This window comes from Helicoverpa zea, chromosome 12 (assembly GCF_022581195.2).
Source record: "Helicoverpa zea isolate HzStark_Cry1AcR chromosome 12, ilHelZeax1.1, whole genome shotgun sequence".
NCBI classification, from domain to species: domain Eukaryota; kingdom Metazoa; phylum Arthropoda; class Insecta; order Lepidoptera; family Noctuidae; genus Helicoverpa; species Helicoverpa zea.
In genome coordinates, this window is record NC_061463.1 from 8,643,247 (window position 1) to 8,669,001 (window position 25,755).

Consider the following 25,755-nt stretch of genomic DNA (forward strand, 5'->3'; position numbering starts at 1 on the left):
TCGTGTGTTTTGCAAATCAAATTTAAGGTCTTACTTGCTCGCCGTTACCAACCTTTAATTAACGGAAGGATAGTGTAGCTTCACAACAGTGAAATAACTTTTCAATTCTACTTAGGTAGTAATTTCTTTAAAAATAAACAAACAAAATTATTTTATCTTTATAATATTAGTAGGTAGGTAAGTAAGCAGAAATTAAGATAAGCTGTAACCTATTATGATGATGGCTAAAACGATTAAATCTAGACACACGGCAGTGTGTCCGCCAAGTTCGAGCAAAAAAAGCGACACACCGGCCGTGGGTTATCTTACACGAACCATTTCGGGCCAAATTCGACCCCCCTGTAACTCAAAATCTATTTTATTTACGCATATCAAATTTCTAGTATCTATTGAGACCCCCTCACTTATCTAAAATACAAAATTTCATTAATATACCTATTGTAGGTCTTGAGATATTGACGTCAGAAAATCGCTATTTTTACTATACACTCACTGACTGACTGATTCACTGACTCACTCATCAAAAACCTAGACCACTTCCAATGGTCGTATTGACTTGAAATTTGGCATGGAGGTAGGTCTTTATGTCAAGGTAAAGGGAAAAATCTGAAAATGGCCAAGTGTGAGTCGGTTTCAAAATAATGAAGGTGTTTTATACCCGGTGTAAATTTATACCCCTAAGGAACTAAAACGAACTAAATTTATCTATATTTATATAATATATCTTCGAATGGTTTGTATTTAGTTTAGTTAGAAGTAAAATAGTGTAGTTAGAAGTAAAATAAAAATCTGAAAACGGCCAAGTGTGAATCACTTTCGAAAATAACGAATGTGTAACTTTGATCCACGAACATAATATATGATAACATGTCATGTCAGTCAGTTGGTAAATCTAGTCCATTTAGTTAATCTAGTTCATTTCTTTGTAAGAAACATAGTGCATATTAAAAAATCTAAAAGATAGTATAAATTAGACATTCCTTTAATTAACTTCATCATAAGAAAAAAATAAAATAAACAACCTTACAAAAATAAATGAAATCCCACCCAAAACAAAAATGTGAAAGACTGCCAAGTTCGATAATAAGGGAATGCTTCGCCTATAAAAAAAGTGAGATCTGAATAAGTACCAAGTTCCATACACATACCTCAGTTAAAAATAGTTACTTTTTAATGATGTTACTTGGCAAGTTTTAATAGAAAATTAAATACTTGATTCATTGCGTTTAGTACGTTTATAACAAGGTGTATGAAAACTTTCCAAGTAACATCATTAAAAAGTAACTATTTTTAACTGAGGTATGTGTATGGAACTTGGTACTTATTCAGATCTCACTTCTTTTATAGGCGAAGCATTCCCATATTATCGAACTTGGCAGTCTTTCACATTTTTGTTTTGGGTGGGTTATATTTGACAAATCAAAGATATTTACCTTAGCTCAACTAGAAAACCGTCATCCTGTAAGCAGGTAAATGCTAAAACTATGTTTATGATGAAGTTGTACGCTTAATAGTCCTTTTATTTATTCTAATGTTGAATTTCAGACTGTAATTAATAAAAGAACAGAACAACACTTACGCAGCTGTAAATAATACTACACACACTACACTACACGTTTAAAAATGGCGCGCAAAAGTGTCGTGTCTCGTTTTTAAATCATACTCGAACTTGAAGCGAAGGTATTATTCATAAACATCCTACGTTAAAGCAGTTATTGAATAGTAATAAGTATTTTTATAAACTTACAAAAAATATGCCATATAATTCTATTTCTTATTTAATTTATTAGTCTATTTCAAAAAAAGTTTTCTACTTTTAGCTTTTTGCTTTTGGGCTCCGCGCCAAAGGCCAAGTATTCAAGTCAAGGTTTTCAACTCGCCAAAAAAGTAAACCCATCGTTCGCTCGTTCGCTCGCCGTCTTGTGATTTTTCTCCTTGTTTCTTATTTTCATGAAAAATAACGGAAAATAGAATGTAACTGTAAATTTCTCTCACACAATGGATTTCAATTAGCTCCAAGTATCAATATGTATATGTGTTAATGACTCCCTTTTCTTCAAACTGTTTATCATGTGTGGCAAATACATCAATAAAAGAATGAAACATACTTACGTTTTGTAATTAACTAGAACAGCGGTAAGTAGCGTGAAAAATATTTTAGAATAAATATGTATAGTGTATAGTTTCTCCCGCAAATGTTCTTAGAATATCATGTTGACCTGCAAAGTTGATTTAGGTTGTAGAAACCAAGTGCCTTTCTAAACTGTCAGTTTGTTTTTAAAACTGAATTATTTGTTGTACCAGAGATTCATGACAGATTTTGCGGGAAAGTATTGAAAACTTCAGAATTCTGTCGAAATTTTCCAATTTCCCAATAGAATGGTTTGAAATGCTTATAGGGCTGTGTTATCTTATCAGACTTGTGTCAGATATCAATAAGTTTGATGTTGTATAGGTATACTGGACTGTTTCTTATTGTAGATAATATTTACAAACTGAGACGCTTAGTTTTATTGTAATCTATTGCTGTTCTTGTGATTATAATATTGGAAACATTAAAGCCAATTCATAAACAAATACATTCAACTTAAAACTTAAGTAAGGAATGTAAATGTCAAATGTTAATTAAAAACATGTTGATAAAGATGATAAAATGACCAGAATATATTCTTTGTTTGATTACTTTGTGAGAATCTTAATAATATCTGGTATGTCTTCTTTTTCTTCATTTACACACTCATTAAAAAATGAAAGTAAACATTTTTTGAATAAAAAAATCTTAGTAATTAGATAATTTACACAGACAAGCAAAATGACAGTAACTACAGTTATATCTTTACGGAGACAATGACATAGTGTGAAACTTTGCAGATTTGGATCAAAATGGAGCACTCAGACTTGGTGTCTGAGATGGCCCAGGTGGAACACCTCACCACGCAGGAGAGGCTCCACCTAGCCCGCAGGTAAAACCCTTTATGTTCTACTCTTCTAATACAAGTCAAATTTTGAAGGTTTAATTTGATTCCATGGAATTGTCTGTACAAAAAACTTGTTAAACTTGAATGTAATAAATTAAACATTAGACACAAGCTGTTGAAAAGTTTTTGTTGGTATAAGATGAGCAGATCATCTGACATCTGTAGGTACATTAATTTTCCTTCTCACTAATCTGCACAGAGGTTGTTTCTTAGAGGTAGCTTTTTACTTGTATTTTTGCTTATCATGCTAACTGTTTTCCACAGTTTCACTCTTGTCCTGGGGTAACTCCTTCCCACACCCGGACAAAATATAGCCTATGTTTCTTGGAACTAATCTAGCTTTCCAACAGTGAAATACATTTTCAAGTTGGTTCAATAGTTTTTAAGCAGTATAAACAAAAAAATATTCCTCTTTATTATATTAGTTTTGATTCTATTATGAATGCAATTTTTCACCTTCATGTATATTAAATAGCAGCTGTATCTTTCTGTTGATTATTGAAATTTAAATCTGGACCATATTGACCATGTGATCACTGGTCTTGAACTTGCCTTGAGGAAAACTGCTCAACCATATAATCTGATGTTCATATGTATAAGTAATGACTACACACTACATAGATACTAATAATAAAATATATATATCTGAGCTATTAGGAGGTAATTATCTAGTGGGATTACCTAACTTTGATTGTATTTTAATGCTTAAGCTTATCTTAGCTATGACCTCTTAATTTAGCTTTAATTTATTTAACAAATTTAAGTAATCAGCAGCTGCATAAAAGGCATTGACTTAAACTTTCTACAAAAGTGTAAAAGGTGCTTGTAAACGTCAAAATAAAAGACAGTATTTGGCAAGCAACAACATTTATATCGGTGAATGAATGTAAACTGCTGCACAAACGGCATGAAAGTAAGATTAATGTAGTGGAAAGCATTCCTGGTGTTTATAGCACGTTCTGGGACTTTGAAAGACACAACGCTTCATACAATTGTTGAACCATCAAGATTGAAATTAATGTTACAGGAAGTTACTAGACAATAAACAAGTCTATTAATGTTTTGTATGAACTGGAAAACCAATATGATTATTTCCACAAAGGATAAATTATTCTAAAATGATAAGTCGTAATTTGAATGTGAAGGTGCTTATTCATTATCTTGATAACAAACAAGGTGATTAAAATAAGTAACATTGCCACTATATTTTTGTATGAATGTAGATTTGGTTACAAACATTAATATAGCATTGATAGAATTATATCTAATATTTTTAGGGTTCCGTAGCCAAAATGGCAAAAACGGAACCCTTATAGTTTCGTCATGTCCGTCTGTCCGTCTGTCCGTCTGTCCGTCTGTCACAGCCGATTTACTCGGAAACTATAAGTACTACAGTGATGAAATTTGATGGGAATATGTGTTGTATGAACCGCTACAAAAATATGACACTAAATAGTAAAAAAAAGAATTGGGGGTGGGGCCCCCCATACATGTAACTGAGGGATGAAATTTTTTTTTTCGATGTACATACCCGTGTGGGGTATCAATGGAAAGGTCTTTTAAAATGATATAAAGTTTTCTAAAAAACATTTTTCTTAAAGTGAACGGTTTTTGAGATATCAGCTCTCAAAGTCGTAAAAAGTATGTCCCCCCCCCTCTATTTTTATAACTACGGGGTATAAAATTCTAAAAAAAATAGAGGTGATGCATGCTAATTAACTCTTTCAACGATTTTTGGTTTGATCAAAGTATCTCTTATAGTTTTTGAGATAGGTTGATTTAACTGTAATTTACGGAACCCTTCGTGCACGAGTCCGACTCGCACTTGGCCGGTTTTTTATCATTGGAGATGCCTGTTATAGATAAAAGTTGATGTATGGATTGAGCTTGGTTGATAGAAGTGTTCATGTTAGATTATTGTGATAAAAACATTTCAGATACTTGGGTTCAAACATATTTTATTATTATAGTTGCTAATGGTCCCTTCAAACAAATGAAATACAAAATTATTACCGTCCAATTGATTTTTACAACTCAATATTGTGTTCCATAAAAGCTGCACTCCTGTATGTGGATTATAAAATGAACATAAAGTTAAATTAATTTTATGTAAGAGTAGGTACTAAAACAAATATTGGAAAGTGTGCATTAAAAATGACACACTTTAAGTGTCTGAACTTTCCATTGTGAATAATTGTGTACACAGTATGCTATGGAAAAAACATATTAAAATATTGTTTTTTCTGATACTGTTGATATAAAATATACATAATATGAACACATATATTTTTAGAAACTATTCTTATTGGTAACTTTTTTGTGATCAGTACTCTTGCAATCTTATTTATCTTCAGTTTTTAGGATCTATTATTGACAGCTATTGTATGATATGTCACTGATAATAGCATGATGTACCCATACACAATATTGTTGTGTGTACAAGATCTTTAGCACATATCACTCGATAGGTTCTATATATGGATTTGTGTCAACACGAGATACAGCATAAGCACACAGTTCTGTTTGCCTTGCAATACGTGTGTCGTTAATCCTGTACCTAACCGGCGACGTCACACAGATTAACGGAGTTAGTTCACGTGTGATAACAGATATCGGAAACAAACGTGAGCGCCTACTTTCGATTATACGCCTCGTTTAAAAAAAATAAAGGAGCTCGCGCTTTTGATATGCTTTTATTACATTCTTTGTACAGTATCTTCATAAACAGACAGTGATTTATGGCTTTCGCTTCTTTGTTCTTGTTTTAAACTTTTTTTATCTTAGACATGATTCAGCGAGGAATATTTATGCATCCTCTGTCTACGGCTCGTTGTCAGTCGAGCTTAACGACGATCAATAAACGGATTAAGACAACTTTACGGACTTAATTACTGCTTCATTAAAACTCGGAAAGTGTTCCATTGCCAATTCTGCACAATATTATTATTATGAAACGTATTATAATGTAAAGTGAAACCTTGTTTTCACTTTTTACGATTGCATGACAGTTTAAAATATGAACCCGTGTGGGAATAGGCGTAGCACATGAAGTGGATTACGAAAATAAGCCACGGTTTCGTGGCGGTTCGTACATCGCTATCATTTTGAAATATAGTCCATGTCAAGAACTCGAGATTGAGTGACCCAACCAAAAATAAAACGCATGCGCACACGTAAATACGCAGACGCACATAACTTAACGCTTTCGAACTGCAAGGCATTACTTTTGTTTTTTTTTCCATTTATGCAACAGTGACACGCAAAATAATACGCATAAGGCCTCTTAGAGCCTTGTCCTTATGCATATCCTTGCAGTCATGTTTCCTGCCTGTCACCTTTTTCCGTCACAACCCTTTATTTCGCAAATGCGTGGAGGCCGTAAACTGGTATACTTAGGTTGACGGTGCCATAAAGTTATGAAAAAATCTCAAAATGCTATTGCCAATCGACTGAGAACAAATCCATATTCGCGTATTTAGAATTTCGCGTCAAGTGGGCGTCAGGCGCCGGCAATGCACGGAGGTCGATCGTTCAACTTATATGGACTAAACACGACAATGAACCACTTTACAAATTCATAATAAAAGCGCTAATAAATGACGTCGCTAAATAAATGGCGAAATTATATACACATTCCTCTCTCAGAGATACCCTTCTATGTATATATGTCCATTGCACATTAAACACTGAGCACGTCTTTGCTCTAACAACAACACTTATCTGTGGATTATAAAAGATTAAACAAGTACCTAATTAATTTCTTCCCTACACGATAAAAGTTTGTACCGACATAATTATCATGTTACGCACGCTCTATGTCTGTTTTCATCTATTAGGAAATAACAGTGTCATAAAAACTATTTCCTAATATTGTCTAGTGAAGATTGTGATTGGACGACTAGTAAAGAATAACAAACAATGCCTCGGAATCCTCATGTAAAAGTAATTCGTTTCAGACGACGCATGCAGCAGTTAAAACTATGGCAGCAACGAGAAAAAGAATGGCTGCGATCGCGGGCGAAACGGGAGAAAAGCAACAAGCGGAGCATATACTTTAGTGATAGCGTTATGTTGCTGGAAGCCGCGGCCAGGAACGATATAGACGAAGGTATGACATAACTGCATACTTGGACGTAAAGTCCAGAAAATAACGATGGTAAATTCGTGTCCTCCAGCTTTGGGCATAGCCGACCTTTTTGAATGACTTAACCATAAAAGAGGACTGAAAACTTGCTTTATTTTCAAGACATAAGGCCAAATCTCAGTAGCTCGGTTCAATACTGACATTTAGCCACTCATTAAATGCTGCCAGCTGGCCTACAGTAGTAGGAATCGGAAAGTTCCACTTAAATCCGCACTATAAATTTTCTCCGTTATCGCATGACTCTCGTGGCTATTTAGCAGCATTTTAACATTTTATACGCTCACAAAGTGACAAGCAATTATGTTGTTATCCGCAGTAATTTGTGGAACTTGAGCCAGGTTTCGCACGTCTCTTTAATGAATGTTTTGAATCGCACAAGGTCCGCACCTGTGCCGATTACGACATCTTAGTACTGATAAGTGAATGAGAACTTTGAAAGGTCAGTAAAGGTATGACTGCGCTAAATAATACGGAATACTTGCCATTAATAATCAATTTGTTGAGGTACTCAAGTAAATTTGTAGTCTAGGGGGGATTACGTGGCCTCAACATATCAGCGTAATTTTATAGGAACTGTGCTGGCATGGTCTTGTTAGGGAAAGCAATAAATTTATATTAATATAACAGACACGCTGGAAACATAATATCTTGTGAAGTCGCTGCTGTATAATTACAAACATCTGGGCTTGATTGGTCAGGTGACAGCCTGATGGCTTCATAAATAAAGTCAATAAAAGCGACATTATTGGCGTTATTGCTCCGTCAATTAGGCTCTCTATGCGCCATAACGAGATTGTTAGCGAAGCCTAATGACTAGAACTAGTAAGTTACATATTGTACCTTAACTCGTTACTTTCATTGTTATTGTAATTTCGATTGTTTGTCAGTATTTCTATGTTTTCGGTTTCATATTACTTACTACTGGCTCGAATTGCGTAGTTCATGTTCTTGAAACGCTGTTGTGACGCCATTCGACTTACAAGTATGACAGCATAATTGATATTAGGTACCTATAGATACAATAATGACAACAGTTGTATCTTTATAGTATGCATAATAATTATTTGTAAGTATACAATATCTATACCTACTATATAGTGTCAATAAATAAGTAGTACTTTAACAGTAATCAAATAATACCTGCTGTTTTTGAAAAATGTTCCGATTGGATAACATCATGGTTGTAGCTTAATTTATCAGGTTTTACGTGGGCGTGTTAACTAGGTCCCTAATTCCTCTACCTGCACCTAATATAATTTACAATTTTGCCGTAACGAATAACACCTTAATTAGCTTAACTATTTCACCGTGAAAGCGTAACAAACTCACTTAACGTAATTCGATTTTTAAAATCCAAAGTTTTTTTTAAACACTCGATAATTGAATTGCAGTGCGGCGGTTATTGTCTCGCGGCGTGACGCCGGACGCGACGAACGAAGACGGCCTGACCGCCCTCCACCAGTGCTGCATAGACAACAACGAGGCAATGATGAGGTTGTTACTCGACCACGGGGCTAACGTCAATGCAGAAGACAGCGAGAAATGGACGCCTTTACACGCCGCAGCCACTTGCGGGAACCTCAACCTTGTACGAATTCTTATACAACGGGGTGCGAATCTTCTCGCTGTAAATGGCGATGGTAACATGCCTTACGACATCTGCGAGGAAGAGCGTACACTGGATGCTATTGAGAGCGAGATGGCAGCCCGTGGTGTGACGCAGCGACTGATAGACGATACCCGAGCGTCCACAGAAATGAGAATGTTAAGGGATGTCGATGATTTAGTGAAGGCGGGCATGGATTTGGATGAGCCGAGGGATAATCAGGGTGCCACGCTTGTGAGTATAGAATTAAGTATTTATTACAAAATTATCAGGCCTAAATAAAAGGATATAAAGGTCCACTATTAAAGTTATACTTCTATGCCATAATGGGATACCATGTATGTACGTGACTTCGTGAAACAGAAGTAGTATGAATAGATGTGATGTTAATACCATTGTGATGTTAATATGTTGAATTAATTAACATTCTCATGTGAAACGTAAAATTTCATGGTTTATTTATTAAATAGTCAATTCATGGTGTCTAATATAATGTCCAAGGTCACTTAGTATAACTCTAAATTAATTAGGAAGAATCTATTTTAAACTTAGGCTCACTTTAAAGGAATTAGGAATATGGTAGACATTAATTGAATATTACAGTTGATATGGAGAAAAAACATTAGGTAAAGAATGTTAAAAATGCTATTCTTCCTGCTTAACTCTTCTTGAATTTATATCTCAACAAAACAAATCTTAATTTCATCATCTGTTAATGTTTTGCCTGCGACTCTGTTCGCTGTGTTACTTATATTAAAACATTGTAGTTTCTTACAAACTCTGTTACCCAAGCCGTTTTTTTAACCCATAATTTAGCAAAGTCCCGTCAAACACTCATCAGAGACGGCGACTTCTATTTTATAGAAACTGATAGAATTAACCAACCTATCATCTTCCAGCTACACATAGCATCAGCGAACGGGTACCTGAAGGTTGTGGAGTACCTGCTGGAGCACCGCGCGTCCACCGACGTGGTGGACCACGACATGTGGCAGCCCGTCCACGCCGCCGCCTGCTGGGGACATGTATGTACCACACGTCATCAATAAAATATAGCTAATTTAACAACTTATGTAATATATTTTTGGGTTTAGTATCCATACAGCGCAAAAATATATGATCATATACCAATCTCATGAAATCCTTTGGTAGAACAGGCACAATACTAGGTAAGACTGTCAACAGTTTCACCCGCTTTCCGCGAACCCTATTTCGCGCCCCGGATTTAAAGTAGCCCTGTATTTTGATTCCTGAACATCTGCCTATATACATCAAAATCCGTTGAGACGTTTGCACGTGAAGGACACCAGAGTGAATTAGCTGAATAATTTAAATTTTAACGCAGAATATCTATTGAAATCCAAGCATGTGTTCTGTAACCAGTTAGTAATATGCTACTGCTCCATCTGCGTTAGCGTTAACGTTAATGTCAATGGCCAACTACACGTTACTTAGGGCATTTAAAATGCGTGTTGGCTACACTTAGGTTACAATGCCGCAAAGAGTTAATCCCTTCATGAAGTGACGCGTTAACCAGTGATGCCAGATGGGAGGGATTTCCCCCAAATTTGGGGGTATTTTCTGTCCACGGGGGATTTTTTGGGGAGGAAAATCCTTTGGGGGGGCCGGGATCATCGGGGGGATTAAAAATTGGCTTGGAGGGAGTTGGAGGATTTTTCGAAAAAGTTTTATGACTGAACGCGACTCTAATTGCAATAATACTAAAAACTCTAAAACTTTCTCATTCGACCACTCCATTATCGTGTTCGTAAAATGCAGTTACCGCCTAAACAAAGTACCTACACTCGTCCTTGCATGCGTCCTGTGTGCATGCGTTTCGTGGAATGAGATGGCATTAATGTAGCCAACATCACTTAGCGCGCTAAGCTACGCACTAAAACCCTTTGATGTGTGATCGCTAAACGTTTAATGCTATTAATAATGCCATTTGTATAAAATGCCATTCAAACGTTGGCCACATCTGCGTAACGCCAAAATTTTACGCGTTAAGACGCAGGTGGAGCAGGAGCAATACCGAGAGACAGATAATATGTATTGTACATAATCATTTAACTGAATGTATACAAGACCTCAACTGTAAACACCATGCTAACTACGTTATTGACTCACCATATTATGGAAAAGATAAATTATAATGTATCTTTGTTTTGTTACAGCTAGAAGTTCTAGAACTATTAGTACAATATGGAGCTGATCTCAATGTCAGGAATAAACACGACGAGACGCCAGCGGGTAAATATAAAACATTATTCTTATAAGGGCCGGCTTTTCAATCATCAGTTAACATCTATCTGATGAATATGTTTGACGTTTTGACAGCTTTTGTATAGAAAATATGTCAAACCGCCATATTTATTCCTCAGATGGTAAGTTAACCGATGATTGAAAAATCAGCCCTAAAATAAATACAGCAATACTAAGCCCCAAGCTCACCAACAACTTAAATGTTTGTTTTTTTTTTAGGTAAAAATACATACACAGTTGTTTTAAGAAACTGGACGTTTGTGGTCGATGAAAATGGGCCATAGTCGTTTTAAAGATCATGAAAAGGCTTCAGTGAGCTATAGCATGAATAAGCGTTGCAGTCTGTTACGCTGACAAATGCAACAGGCGCTAAGTACTAGCTTTACGACACGCATGACCTATCATTGGCGCCTTAAAACACCTTTTCACTTACATTTTCGAGCGTAGGTGATGTCACATAATATGTTTGAGTACGTTATATACGAGGTGTTTTTTGGGTTTTATTATCTACTAGCTGCTTTCCCGCAATTTCATTCGCCTCCCGGAGGAACTTCTCGTGCCCGGACAAGATATAGCCTGTATTACTTAGCGATACTGTAGGTCACGCAACAGTGAAATAACTTTTCAAATCGGATCAGTACTTTCAGTCTCCAGGGTACATGGGTGGAAACATTTTTTTTTCTTCCAAGTATGATCATCAGACTCTTACCTATATTGTTTGTTGTCAGACATCTGCGAGGAAGGCGAGCTCCGAGCTCGTATCTTACGTCTGGCGGCCGACCAAGAGGAGTTGCGTCGTCACGCCGCCGCCGACCGACTGAGGACAGCGCGACGGTCTTCATCCAGCGCCTCCACTAGCCGGTACCACGAAACTTTCGAACTACTTACTACCTTTGCCCCGTTGGTCTAGTGCTGCTGTGCACAAGACCGAGGATTTTAGACTGCCCACCCACGATCGTTTGTAAGACAGAAAATCTCACCGATTTTTGCGAGGACATTCTAACTAGGATTTTCTGACCGACGTGTGCGTTGGTCCATTGTTATATGGGTGTTTTATTTTTACAATAAATCGGTCATTAATTATAGCAAAAGGGTCTGGAAATAGGTGGTGATGTAGAGTGTCTTTCTATCTTTCCCTGTTACCCGGGCAACACAATACCCGTTGCTAAGACTGGCTGTCAGATTTTTTGGCTTAATCAGTCATGGACATCCAACTGCCACTTTGCGGTCGTTATCAAAAAACTTACCCATTCTAAAGTTAGCTACTGCTGACTTCACTTTTTCCTCCATATGGTGGTGAGATCAGCTCGCATTGTTTTTTTGTTTCACTCTATTCATGACATAATATTGTCGTAATACATCATGATAGTTAAAAATATATAAACAAAACGCCATTACATTGCACGAATTGTCAAATAGTAGCTTTAGATGGGCCAAGTTATTTGACGAACAATCAGGGCCAAATGACTCCACGACATGTTCCGTGTATTTGTCCGTAAATGTCATGTGATTGTCCCTCATATCCGTATAACATTGAAGTGTATAACCCCAGCAGGGTGCGGTCGGTGCGGCGCACGTCGCTGCGCGAGAAGCAGCTGACGGCCAAGGCCGACGTGCGCGGCGAGGCCAGGTTGCGCGAGACCTTCGACTCCGCCGTCGATGATGAGCTGCAGGTACCTACATAAACTGCAAAGCTTACTTTTAAGCATTTTCAGAAACAGCTTTTAAAGGTCAATAAAGCTATCACAGCATGAAAGAAAGAAAGATCAGCGGAGATGCCAGATCAGAGATGTAAGGCAGATCGGTCAGGCGCCTTTGTAAAAGATTTTGCGTTATGACATCTCCGATAGTCATTTTGCTCGCCATTATTGGGAAGGATATACTGATCCCTTATTTTTGACTGATGTTAAACAGTTATAGATATATACAATATTATTTTAAAAGAACAAGGAATGCTCTAAGCGACCGTCAATTCGTTATAAACTTAATATTCTCGCTGTCCTTTGTGAGCACCCCAACATTGAAGGTTATGGCACAAGAATGGCACGGCGTCACTGCTGTTAGATAGCTGCAAGTTCTGTCACCATGTAATGAAGTATTTAAGTATATTGAAGTAATAAAATGTTTTATACCTATGAGATACAATTTAATAGTCAAATTCAAATGCCGCACCATTCATGTTAACAAGACTCTGTTAGTCAAACTTCAAACATAATGCACCTCTTTTAAATTATTTTATTTAGGTATGAGAGTAATTAGTGACAACTAACGAATGATATACTTTTACTCGTAATCACGATGCTTTGCACAAAAAGAGGAATTTATGACAGACTCCTAATTGGAAACATACCGATTGCTACAAATCAATCTCAACAAGACATACGTCAAAAGAAAACTTAATAACTCGACTATTAAAAAATTCTGAACCTTCATATTGTACAATTATGTATCCACAGCACGTGCCACGCAACATTGAAGATATGCCATTAATATTATCATAATGAGCTCCGATCTCGTGCTCGCTGCAATTTAAATGGCCACGTCATTGTCCGTCCAAATTAATATTCCGCTTTCGACTTTCGCGAAGGAAAAATATGAAAAATCGGCAAAACGAATTAAGGTGCATTTATAATGAACATACGTGTTAGTTGCACTTGCACGCACCGTGTTCCGTAGATACGCGTTATAATAATGATGCCGGCGGAATAATTACCAGCTGTTAAATAATTATGATTAGCGCCTTCGATACGGTAAGGTTTCCTCTAAAGAATTTACAAATTGGTTTGAGATTTTGCAATTTGTAACCTCATTTTCATACTAAATTACCGAAAAACATGAAACTAGAAAATTTTAATATCCTCCTAAAGTTTTTATCTCGATGACTCTCTAAGTAGAATAAATCCGAAAAACATGTTCAGGAGTCGTTGGACGGAACCCAAATACGTCGGTGGTTTACTGTGAAAGGGAAACCGAGTGGCGACACGCCATGTATTCGCATTGTTAATGTACACAGTTTCGCGTATTATTGCGTAATTGTTACCGTTATACAATTATTTTAGCTGTTGGAGAGCTCTGTCCAGCGGTCACTTCCTACATGGTTATAATTAAGTACATAATTTGTGAATATATTACATAATTATGTGTTTTATGGTCACTAACCGTTGTACCTACCTAAAGCGAAACGATCTGCGAAAATAGTTAATTATATTCCGACTGCGAAAATTAAATCATGTCTAAAATATTACTTTCTTATACATTTTCCTTACAACGAAGTAAACAACATATACTCAACATTATTTTTATGTGGATTAATTAAATGTGCTTTTCCTATCAAGTGAATCTATTTACCACGCTTATTATGCTGCTAACAATACATTTCTCTTTGGAACAATAAATGTATAAAAGTGTAATATATTATGGAAAAATAATTTAAAATTGAATTAGAAAATGCTCCAACGTTATTTTCTTTTATATTGCTTTACAGGCAGAATTTATCTATCAAAGGAGTGTGACAATAAGCTAATCATTATAGTTATTATCACCTATTTAAGAAGTGCATGAATCGTGTATAAAACCTGCAATGAAAAGACTTGTTCGCTATGATAATAAACCAGTTGCGTATATTTTAATATGCGGATGAATTTTGAGGTTATCGCCATTTTGTATCTGCATGTTGCGTAAAGTTACACTGTAGATACTTAAAACAGTTTATTAACCTGGCTCATGATTCAAATTAACATTCCGGCCTGTAATCAGATTAATAACTTTATGGTTGAACTACAAAATAAGATCAAGTCTAGACAAAAAATAACTAAACCTGTTCTTACAGTCTATTGTTCATTCTTAAAATAATATTTAAAAGTTATAACGTTTCCTTTCTTTAATCGCTTTGCGATCACAAGAAAAAGTTGCAAAAAAAAACAAAAGAGAGATAATTTTTAGATCGTAGAAAAGTAAGCAAATTATACATTTGCAAACAAGCATTTACGGTTCCTGTTGTGTATGTAGTACAAAATGTTTGTGCACGTATACAGTTTAGCTCGAGTGCGTAATTGGCCACCAATTAGATGGGAAGCAATAATGCACGCTTTTACGTTCGTATTAGCAGAAGGTATGTGGCGCAACCAGCTCCGTACTGGATCTAATCTAGACATTTCTTCATTGTGCATTCTCTGGCCGCTGTATTAGACTGGGGTAGTAATTATTGCATACTAAGCAATAAGTCCTGTTGCGGTGCATATTTGCTACAGTCTAGGTCACATGTAACTTGTAACAAGCTGTAACTAAGGTCTGGCTGAGTAGAAATCTCACATTGACAGGCTTTCGGAGCAGTGATAGATAGGTATACTATACACCTATAATTTCAAAACATTTTTTTTGAATGAGCCAACGTATGTCATACTATTTAGCTGGTATGTTACATTCTTCGTTCCACAGTGAGCCCATTGCACTGTTAATCAGCAGCTACACGATGTTACCGGTTCAATATCTGGACTTGAAACAATTAACCAAACTCATTCGCGTTTACAATATAGCATTGCAAAAGAGTACCGTTGTTCAATATTCACTATTTATGTATTCTATAAACTTGACGGATTTTATATCAATTTTATGACCGCGAAGATTTTATTAATGCATCGCACGAATGAACGGAAGATATGTTAGTCAAAAAAATTGCAATCATCTCACGCTAACTTTACAACTAATCGGAAATCGTTTGCAATTATAGCAGAAACTGTACGGGCGCGGTCATTCGTTTTTATGATTTTGGCATTCGGTTATAGGTCGGATTTGTAGCCTTTCTAAAAATTGCTGCAAAATGCCATAAGCATTGCGTCAACTATATCATTCGCTAAGAATTCTGTTCACCCTTAAAATAATGGTACAAAATATTATCAGAGACGAAATAATGAAGATATGAAAAACAAGACCAACAAAATTTGATCACCATACTTTTCTGAATCTTGGCACTTTAAAAATTATTTGCAACCTTCTGTGGCAATTAAAATGTATTGTAGTTGATAGAACATTATCAGCAGTTTAAATAAATCTCTTATCTGATTTAATATCGCACAAGTTACTTTACCAACTTACAAACCTAATTGATTTCGTAAGAAAAATTCTTTACAGAATTTAATTTTCATTTTACGAGCGTGTTGCTCTAAATGAGTTCGGCTTATAACGTTACTTTTATTACTGTTTACAAACAGCATTGCTAAACGTAAGTTATGTTCGCGAAATATGTCAGCACTGTTTCAGCTGAGAACACATCGGCGGCTGCAGAATAAACACTGAAATACCTAGTCAGTTTGCAGAAGAAATGATAATTAATTTATAGGTGTAACTATTTAATTATTTTGTTAGGGTGTAGTTATAATGGACTTAAATCATTTGTTTATATTTTGGTCTTATTGCTGTCGATTTTTTATCGACAGCAATAAGACCAAACTTTTTGTTTTGTCTCCACAATGCTGTTTATTGAATAACTTTATATCTTTCCTACAGATAGGTGGTTTTTACAGTCTTTTCAGTGTGTAGGATAGGTTTCACCAACAACCAAGGTTAAAGAGCATAATTTCATGATATGATCAGTTGCTTGACGCTTGTATGTTCATGTATAAGTTTTGCTTTAATTAGTCCACAATGTGTGCAAGGTATATAAACAAAAACTAGTAGTAATGTTCACCACGCCTATCGGTATCTGCTAAGTGAACGATTTGAACACCGGCCGTTGTTTTTACGTTACCCGTGTGCCGCACTTTCTCTGCTTTCATCTCGACGCGCCTCGTAATTAACTGCACTCGAATAATTTATTACTTACATTACAGTTGGACCAACGCCGTGACGTAGAACTTCAGTAACTCAAAGATCATAATCATTTGCAAAAAGTACTACAAAAAATAATACAAAAAACAAAATATTGTTGTAATGTCTGGTAATTTCAAAATATATTAAACATAAAAATGTGTGCCAAGATCTTGCTCCGTTGTGGTTTCAGACAATGTATTTTATTTTCCAGAACATGACTTAAGAATGTAGTTTATATTGCAATGTTTTCTACCACATAATTCAGTTTTTGTGTATGCAAAATTGCAATGACCATGCACATGCGAGTGGACTTGTCGTGAGAAATGCTAATAACATGAGTTCCTGCCCAGTTTGATACTTATTAGAGCGATTGATTTGCACTCGCTTCTCGCTTGTGCACTCTTTATAATTGCTTCTAAGAAACTGTTGATAAATAATTATGGTTTATCGCTTAAAAATAGTATGGAACCTTCAATATGTAGGTTATGTAAAGACCTTAAAAAATTGAACATATTTTATTTTGCTACAATCTTTAAGAGACGTGTAGATATAATAAACTAAATTTATTATGACGCGTGACATAAATAACAAAATTTACGTGCAGGTTCCCCGTATTTCATACATTTCAGAATGTTTAGTGTAGATGTCATTGTAAGACGCAATCAATCAGCTTGGAGCGTCAGTTAGTGCATCATGAATCAGGCGTCGTGATTAGCGCAGGCATCCCGTTCCGGCGAGCGCGTTGATTGACGCCACGGGCGACTCAGTTTTCCCGCGATTTCCCTAGGCCGCCGGCTGCCGCGCGCGCGCCGTCACTCCGTGTGGTCAGCGAGCTAACACGCACCGCTCATTGTTCATTATTTTTTCTTTCGACGATGCATTTTGATATACAAAAATCTTCCTTCGAACTTCAATTCTTCCTTTATGGTGTTTCATAAAGTGTTGACCATTGTTCTCTCAAAGGATATTATTATGTGGCTATGTGATACAGTGTGTGTTATGTGTTACTGACTACGGATTGTAATCATGTCTTTGGATATAATGTTTTTGACCAACGACAACTTGCGCCGTATGCGCAAGGAGCCGCAAGTCCTAGGACTCCGATATAGGGTATGATGTGTTTTATTATAAATAATGGGCTTCGTATTTAATGCCAATTAATTATATGTTTTCTATTTTACTAGTAAAATAATGTTTTCATTCGCATTGCAATATTTTTACGACTGCGCTTGACCTTCGGCTAAATGTGCCTAGTCCAGTTTCTGAAAAATTCAGTATTTTTTAAATTGAAGTTATAGGATTTAGCTTCAGATAGTTTGAGCTTCAAAAATATTCAGATTATATTCAGAAATATTTTGACTAAATCTAGTTACATTCTAATGGAGGTTATAATTTACAGTAGTCTGAGGCATGAACCTATAATAATAATATTGAAAAGAAAAAACATTAATTGATTGTATGTTTTGAATAGACTTCGAAACTACAGAGCCGATTTCAAAAAATATTAACTGTTGAGAGCTACAGTATCCTTGTGAGACGTAAACAACAGCTAGTCTAAAATACATAGTAAGATAATATTCTATCACTTCCATTTAGGTTCATATTTAACTCTAAAATTGATGCTGGCTAGTTTTCTAACCCTTATCAAATTGCACACTATTAAGGTAATAGATATTTTAGTGCACATTAGTATATTTCTTTTTTAAACAATAACTAGGTTTTATCCGTATCTTGAAGAGGCTACATTACGCACCAGACTCGAATCGTCCCCAAATGTACCCTGATCCGTGGCTCTTCCTTCCATCACACGATTATTATGGTCTACAGATAGATAGTATATGGTGATATACCCATTTTACCTTGCGAATGCGTGACAAACTCACATTAGCGTTTATAATATTAATTCGGATAATAGGCAGTGTTTTTATCAGAAGCTATTAGTTGACGTTACTGGTCGTTGACCTCCTGCTGGATGGTGTCCAATAGAAAAGTAACAGCAAAATTAAATATACTATACTTACTTACATAAAGTAGAAACATCTGCTGCGATAACTGGATAAGCCAATAATTGCGTGGAATGTATCCGTCGACAATTATATCATTAGTTCTTCCACCTGATTGCACCGCTTTAAGGATGTCCGCTTAGATTCCGTTCATTTTGTTCCAGGGCCTATCAAATGGCGTGGAAAACGACCAGAATACTGCAAACTTACAACCGGGCGAGTTGTCACACAAGCGGCTGTCGAACAGTTCCACCACGTCCAACCAGAGCTACGACTCGACGGTGGAGTACGCGGTGCCCAAGCACTCGTACAGCCAGCGCGCCAGCGACGTCAGCGACCACTCCGACCTGCTGCCCTACGGCCCTCAGAAGACCTCCAACCCTCTGTTCGGAGTGAACGCGGCCTCGCACTACGCGCCCGGCGCCCTGCCCTCCTCGCACCTCGAAGCCGTCAACGAACAAAACAAACACTACGAAAGAACGAGCTTACCGAACGGCGTCAGAAAGGCGCCTGAGGGCCAGGACAATGACGTTATCAAAAACGAGGACGCCTTAGACGGTAGGAAAGAGGTGATAGTGAACCCCAACCAGATCGCGATCACTGAAGGCGGCACCGCGACCTACACCACAGACAATAATGGTAAAATCAATGTTCATGTCACCGTCATGATTAACGCAGGTAATTATATGCATCCTTACGAACTCAAATTGACCGTAACAAGCACATCTAATATACATACGTAATTCATAGCACAGTTATAACAATTTTATCTGTAAAGTTAATCTAACAGTTTTGCACAGTGATGGTATATAAATATAAATGACGGTTGGGACTGTGTGCCGGTTTCCAGAATTGATTCACTCTCGAGGATGCATATGAGGCAAGCAGTCTCTCATTGTAGTTGCATGCTGGTAGTACCGTGTGGGCGTTCATTGTTTCTTTTGTTATGTAGTCGTTAATGGGGCTCGTTTACTTAGTACATGTCGATTTGTTTGAGTGCACGTATTCTCTGAAACTATCACCTATTTAATGTTCTGTTACCTATCTGTTATGTTCATCGCACTATTTCTTTTCCAAAATGTTACGGTTTCTTTACGTCACGTTATTTACGTTGTTTGTAGAAATGCTCAAAAGGAGATAAGCATTTATTATTTACAAATAGTTTAATTAAAGTAATGCACTGCAATGTCGATTGAGTAACGTAATTTTGAAACTTGAAATGTAATAGCTATGCTTATCTCATGAAATGATTTGTAGTGAGCATGAAAAAGTTTAAAATTAAGAATAGTAATCAGTAGTGGGTGTTCCAGGCACTCTCGCAGATTTGAAGAAGCAGCGCGCTCAGATCAGAACGAACGGCAGCCCGGTGGAGAGCAGCCTGACGTCGACGAACAACCACAGCATGAACTCGCTGTCGGAGGTGTCGAAGCAGGACATGCCGGTGCAGCTGAACCCGCTGAGCCTGTCGCCCAGCGCGGGCACGGTGCCGCGCTTCTCCGGCAACACCAGCGACGTGGTCGGCGACACGCGCTCGCGCCGCTGCTGCATCATCATGTGAGCACGAACCTTGCCGAACATAGCCGAAGTGTACCGAACGTGTGATGGTGGTAAGCGTACAAGTCTGATTGTCATTCCAAAATAGTTTTTGATCGGCTTTTAGATCGCAACGACGGTTGACTTTTTGCGTTAGCTAGCCTTGTGATTTTGGCTCTGAAGATTATGAAAAGAAAAGTATATTGATTTTTATTTTATTATTATTTGCCGCGACTGAAATGTTGTTGCACGTCAAAAAGTCAATCGCCGGGTTGTAGGTCAGGTATAGAGAAATAAAGTAATATGTTGAATGTTGCCGATGGAGTATTGCCATGTTTGCTCACAAAGCAAGGGCTTGCCAATGGCTGGAAAACAGTGTGATAGATATATAAGAGCTCAACAACTATTGTATTCTTAGCGTTAAGGAAACTATACGGTTGCTAATATTTTATGTAGTGTTAGAAGTGAATCCTATATTGCAGTTATTGTCATATATTTAAGTATTGGATTGTAAAATAGTTCTTGTCTTATATTTCCTGAACATTCCATTATTTGATTATATTTGTTGAAATATTTTATTTTATTGTAAATAATTTAATTTCATTGTTAATTTGAATGTTGCAGTATTCATTGAGTGAAATGTTTCCAATTATTTTAATGGTACATAAAATGCATAATAAGCATTTTAAACAGAACAAACCATAATTCGCAATAATACATAATAATCGTATCGATTGTTCGGAAGTGCCTCAAACATTGGTCTTATAATGCTGATCTATGTATAACATAGTATAATTTAATTCCTAAACTACGATTTATTTAAACAAACTAATAAATTATTCTAACAATATAAGTAAATGATATACTTTAACGAGACGGAAGTGAAACCTTATATAAAGTTGTAGCACAGATGGAGTGTTGCTTATATCCTAACTGAACATAACTGCGATAACTGCCTTAGTTTCATCGGACCACTCTATGGCAATAAACTAATATCACTAGAATTGTAACTCATACAAACATAGTACTTAAAATGGATATACCTACTTCTCTAAACGTATAGTAATTTCACAATTTTAACTACCTATTAGATATGCCATAATAACATTCAAAAATATTTAAAATCGTAGTTACTATTCATTCAATATTAGATTGAAATATTTACAAAATTCTAATATTGCTTAAACTATTTATATCTACAGTTTTTGTTCCTTGTCTACTAAAATGTTAACAATTTAAACTATATCCGTCTTACCATAAAAACTTTTAAACGTCAGTTTATGCCTTGTCTAAAAAAATGTCAAATTATGACGTTGACATATGGTTCATTTTGCAGCCAAAATTTTATTAGACAAGTGTAAAACAGGGGTTAAAGTTTTTGTAGTAAGGCCATCTATGTATAATATTAAAACATTATTTACTTTTATACTAACATTTTAGCACGATTGAAGTATTTTGAGTTACAAGTTCAATGTTGACCCAAAGACTGGATTTTTTATGTAGGATTTACATTTATTAGTAGTATACAGCTGGTTGCATGTGCCATTACAATTACACAGATGTTCTTATATCCTACTACTTTAAATAAACATGGTTTAGACGCCCGCCCCAATATTTCTTAGTTATAGTGTTGTGTGTCGCCATGTCAAATTATTTTAGTGTTACCAGGAATTGATTAAAAGAGACTGAGTATATTTACGACGTGCGTCGAAAACAGTACGCAAGTACGACATTCACGTTCAGTGTAGCAGTGCAGTAACAACCAACATGTAAATGTTTAACAGTATCAGGTAGAATTAGATAAAGTTTATTCATTTACGTACGTATTAATCACTAACGTAGCAAAATAGTCCAAAATATTTTAGCACGCCAATTGAGTACAATTTTCTGGAATTTGGTATATTAACCGTATTAATTTTTTACACTTAAGTATTTTTTGTATTATTGATTTACTGATTTTTCAACAGTATTTATAAAAACAATGCAACAACGGTATTAAAATTTACACTATACCCAATTTTGAAAATTAAAATTAAATGTTTATGCTATGAGATACTCGTAATTAGTAATGGCACATGCAAATCGGTGTTGTGTTTAAATTTCAAAATATGTACAGCTGACTGTTGACAGAGCGAGGGGGCCACGGCATTCGTGCTGGTAGATTTGTTTCACTACCCATGTGTTACATTAATGCACCTACTGTTACCAGTTTATCGCCAATACCTTCCTAAATTATTTATATTTACTAATGAGTGATGATTTGTTGTATTTCAACTAGAAGTTGATAAAATCCTTGTAACGATACAATGTACCAGTGGTCAGTAATAAATATATACCTGTTGTTATTCACCTCGAAGTTCGGGCGACTAGGTGAACTATTTAATCTAAGGGCGATTTATCTGCATGACATGTAATATATGGGTGTATACTGTATAGTCGAGTGCCTTTTTCTTCTTTATTAGAGCTAAATACTCAATTTGTGCCAATATTTTTATATTTTTAAATTGCAAGCACAATTTACTTTTAGATAAAAATATTGTATTACATTGTTACCGCGAATACTTAGCATGCTCCCCTACGTGATTTGAAACATATTTTAGTTTCATATTGAATTTTGTAACCAGCGCAAACCTACAAATAAATGTTGTTCGAATGCAGCATAACAATTAATTTACAGTTAAATGTTTACCGCATAATTATATACTTTAATATAATATTCGTGGTAACACTGTACGTGTTGATTAGTTTCACCCTTTCGTTGTGTAAAGTGGTAACCCCCTATTTAGAAAAAAAGTCCTAGGAACTAAAATTTTATCTTTGATATCTAACCTGTAGCAAATGTTCGTGGAATTATGTTCTATAAAAATCCAGTGTTCATTGTCTGTGGTATTCTTGTTAGGTGAATGTAGGAAATTGACATTCCGTTGTATATCGTCTTGTTAAATTTTATATTTATACAATGTAATATAATTATTAAGCTTTTGGAGTCGTATTTATCATGAGTAGGCGTCATCATTAGTTCCCATCCAGTAGCAATTCATTCGTCCATATCTTAGTCATTAGTGTAGCTATTTGGTAGATCGATTATATCTTCAGTACTTAAAAAGTACTTAAAAATATGTGTACTTTATGTGTAACACGGAACTGTCGTGAATATATCAAATATATAATGTAAACTGAAAATATATTAATATAGACATACAAACAAAGCAATACTGAAATGGCCTTATAAGTAAGCACAATACATTTCATTTTTATTTTGTAAACAGTATTATTTTTTTAAAGCATTTTACGGACGGCATTTTGTGATACTTATTAGTATTTGATAAATTTTTGACAGAACAAATACTTATTATATGAACATAGTTTTTTTTTTTGTATTATTATATTTTGTTTTCAAATTTTTTGTGCTCTGTGTTAGTTATATTTGATGATCATTTTCGTAAGTACCTACATGTGGGTTGTGATGGCAGCTTGTCTTGCCGACAACAGTCAATAGGAACCAAGAATTGAATTAGTGATTATCGTTCTTAAAGTTATTATTTGGCAGCTTTACACTAGGGGTTTTTATGTTTACCTAACGTTATAAAGTTACATATTAAATTCTAAAATATTACAAAATATAATAGAAATAGACTGTCCCAATACACAATAAAATAGAAAATAATTTAGCAGGACATCGATTTATCATACAATCACTTCTTGCCGAATCGTATTACGCACGTTTTTCTTCAAAGTGAAAAGTTTAGATATAATATATTATGAAGATTCTTAAGAAGTAAACTTTGTGTGATCATTTAATGTTTGCAGTAGGAATACTGAACAGTGCCTGTTGTGTCTTGCCTTAGTAAAGTGTAACCTTCTCCTCTGTTGAATCCTTATTGTTATCATCACGTGATCCTATGTACATACATTGTAGAATATTCGTCATATATTACTTTACATGTATATCGTCGAATAAACTTGTATTATATGATTGTTTATATCGAGTGGCAGCTGATCCGCAAACCTGTGTATATAACGACCTCTTAGTTATATAGTTAGTCAGTGTTACGCTGTTTATATAGAAGTAACGTCACAACTGTTACGTCATACAAGTGTTCTATCATGTTATTTAGAAAATTATAACCAGCATCACATTACACAGTGTTGATTTTTATAGAAATATCAATTGATGTAAGTTTTTTCAGAACAAAAAGTATATATTTCCGCCTAGGTATTTGGATACATATAGTTAAGTATTTTAATACAAAATAATGCGAAAGAAATTAGTAAATTTTCAAAAGACCTAGATGTAATGCGGTATATTACTTAATAACTTGTCAAATGTGTGAACTTGCCTTTTTTGTCTTGCCCTCTGAAAAAATGGTTCACGTTTCACATTAAAAAATATAACGGTTATTAAAAGTAAAGTAGGATTTTGGAATTGAAGAACTTTATATAATAACATCTTCAGTCTTTATTGAATAAATTCCTTGTGAATCAATTAGTCAATTTCCAAATATTTTTCATATCAAGACCCAAGATTCTTATAACTGATTGGTAATGATAAAATTATAGCTATATAATCGATAAGTACGTACATTTAATATATTCAATTGATGTAGGGTGTTCAATGTGATCTACTGTATTACCTTTACTTGTTTTTGTGTCGTTATTCAGTGGCATATAATATGTGTTACAATCTTGCTATGTAAAGACTGTCAGATTGTCGTATGACCAATAAAAATAAAGTATCCAGCAATTATTGGAACAAAGAATAATTAGTTACAAAGTTTGGTTCTCAAAGTGACACTGAAACTAAAACTATTTTTACATCTTTACTGCTCTCTTTTATTTTTATGGGGTACGATGCTCTAAACAGTCTTTATTCCCAGGTCTATGGTTAAACGTTGTACTTAAGCTGGTGATAGACACTACTGTTCAAAGGATATCATGATTCAAAGGTACAATGTGATACACGGCAGGTTGGCAGGGACAAGTCTTAAATCCTTGACGGTTTTATGTGCTCAATTATTTTGTATTCGTATTATAAGACAAATTAATACCTATTGCTGATTCTTGACCAACTAAAAATATTTCCAGTCTTTTGTTAACAAACAGTATTAACACAAGTAATCCCGTCAAGATTGGGACTTGATCCTGCCGTCTCGACTAATGTACAATAATGATAATGCAAAGACAATGCAAGATTTTCGTTTGTTTAAAAAGTAAGATTTTGCTTCTTTTTGTTTCTTATTCTTCATTTATGAAGATTATTCGATTTTTCTAAGCCCTATAAACAGTAGTGTAAAATTAAATTATCTGGAACATTAATAAATCGTTTGTTTAAATCAAATACCTCGTTTTATTTATATGTACTGTACTAACCTTCTATTCTATGGTTTATGTCATTAGTATAATAAACAAAAATCAACC

At 35.3% G+C, this 25,755-nt stretch overlaps 1 protein-coding gene across 6 annotated transcripts; it reads left to right on the forward strand.

The window, feature by feature from the left end:
- Positions 1 to 1,887: 1,887 nt before the first annotated feature.
- On the forward strand, positions 1,888 to 25,675 carry LOC124634846 (protein phosphatase 1 regulatory subunit 16A). Of its 6 annotated transcripts, none has more exons than XM_047170497.1 (10): positions 1,888 to 2,136; positions 2,872 to 2,963; positions 6,935 to 7,086; positions 8,514 to 8,962; positions 9,628 to 9,753; positions 10,906 to 10,981; positions 11,722 to 11,854; positions 12,546 to 12,666; positions 18,969 to 19,482; positions 20,115 to 25,675. In XM_047170497.1, the coding sequence occupies exons 2-10, from the start codon at positions 2,884 to 2,886 to the stop codon at positions 20,360 to 20,362; spliced, it is 1,899 nt and encodes a 632-aa protein (XP_047026453.1). In that variant the 5' UTR covers positions 1,888 to 2,136; positions 2,872 to 2,883; the 3' UTR covers positions 20,363 to 25,675. The 6 variants fall into 6 exon arrangements, with proteins under 6 accessions (XP_047026453.1, XP_047026455.1, XP_047026456.1 ...); XM_047170499.1 differs by having other exon boundaries at positions 20,127 to 25,675; XM_047170500.1 differs by having other exon boundaries at positions 18,969 to 19,443.
- Positions 25,676 to 25,755: the final 80 nt, after the last annotated feature.

Coding starts and splice junctions, on each gene's coding strand:
- LOC124634846 (XM_047170497.1), top strand. CDS start 2,884: ATGGAGCACTCAGACTTGGTGTCTGAGATGGCCCAGGTGGAACACCTC. Junction 2,964..6,934: donor AGGCTCCACCTAGCCCGCAG/GTAAAACCCTTT, acceptor AATTCGTTTCAG/ACGACGCATGCAGCAGTTAA. Junction 19,483..20,114: donor CACCGTCATGATTAACGCAG/GTAATTATATGC, acceptor TGGGTGTTCCAG/GCACTCTCGCAGATTTGAAG.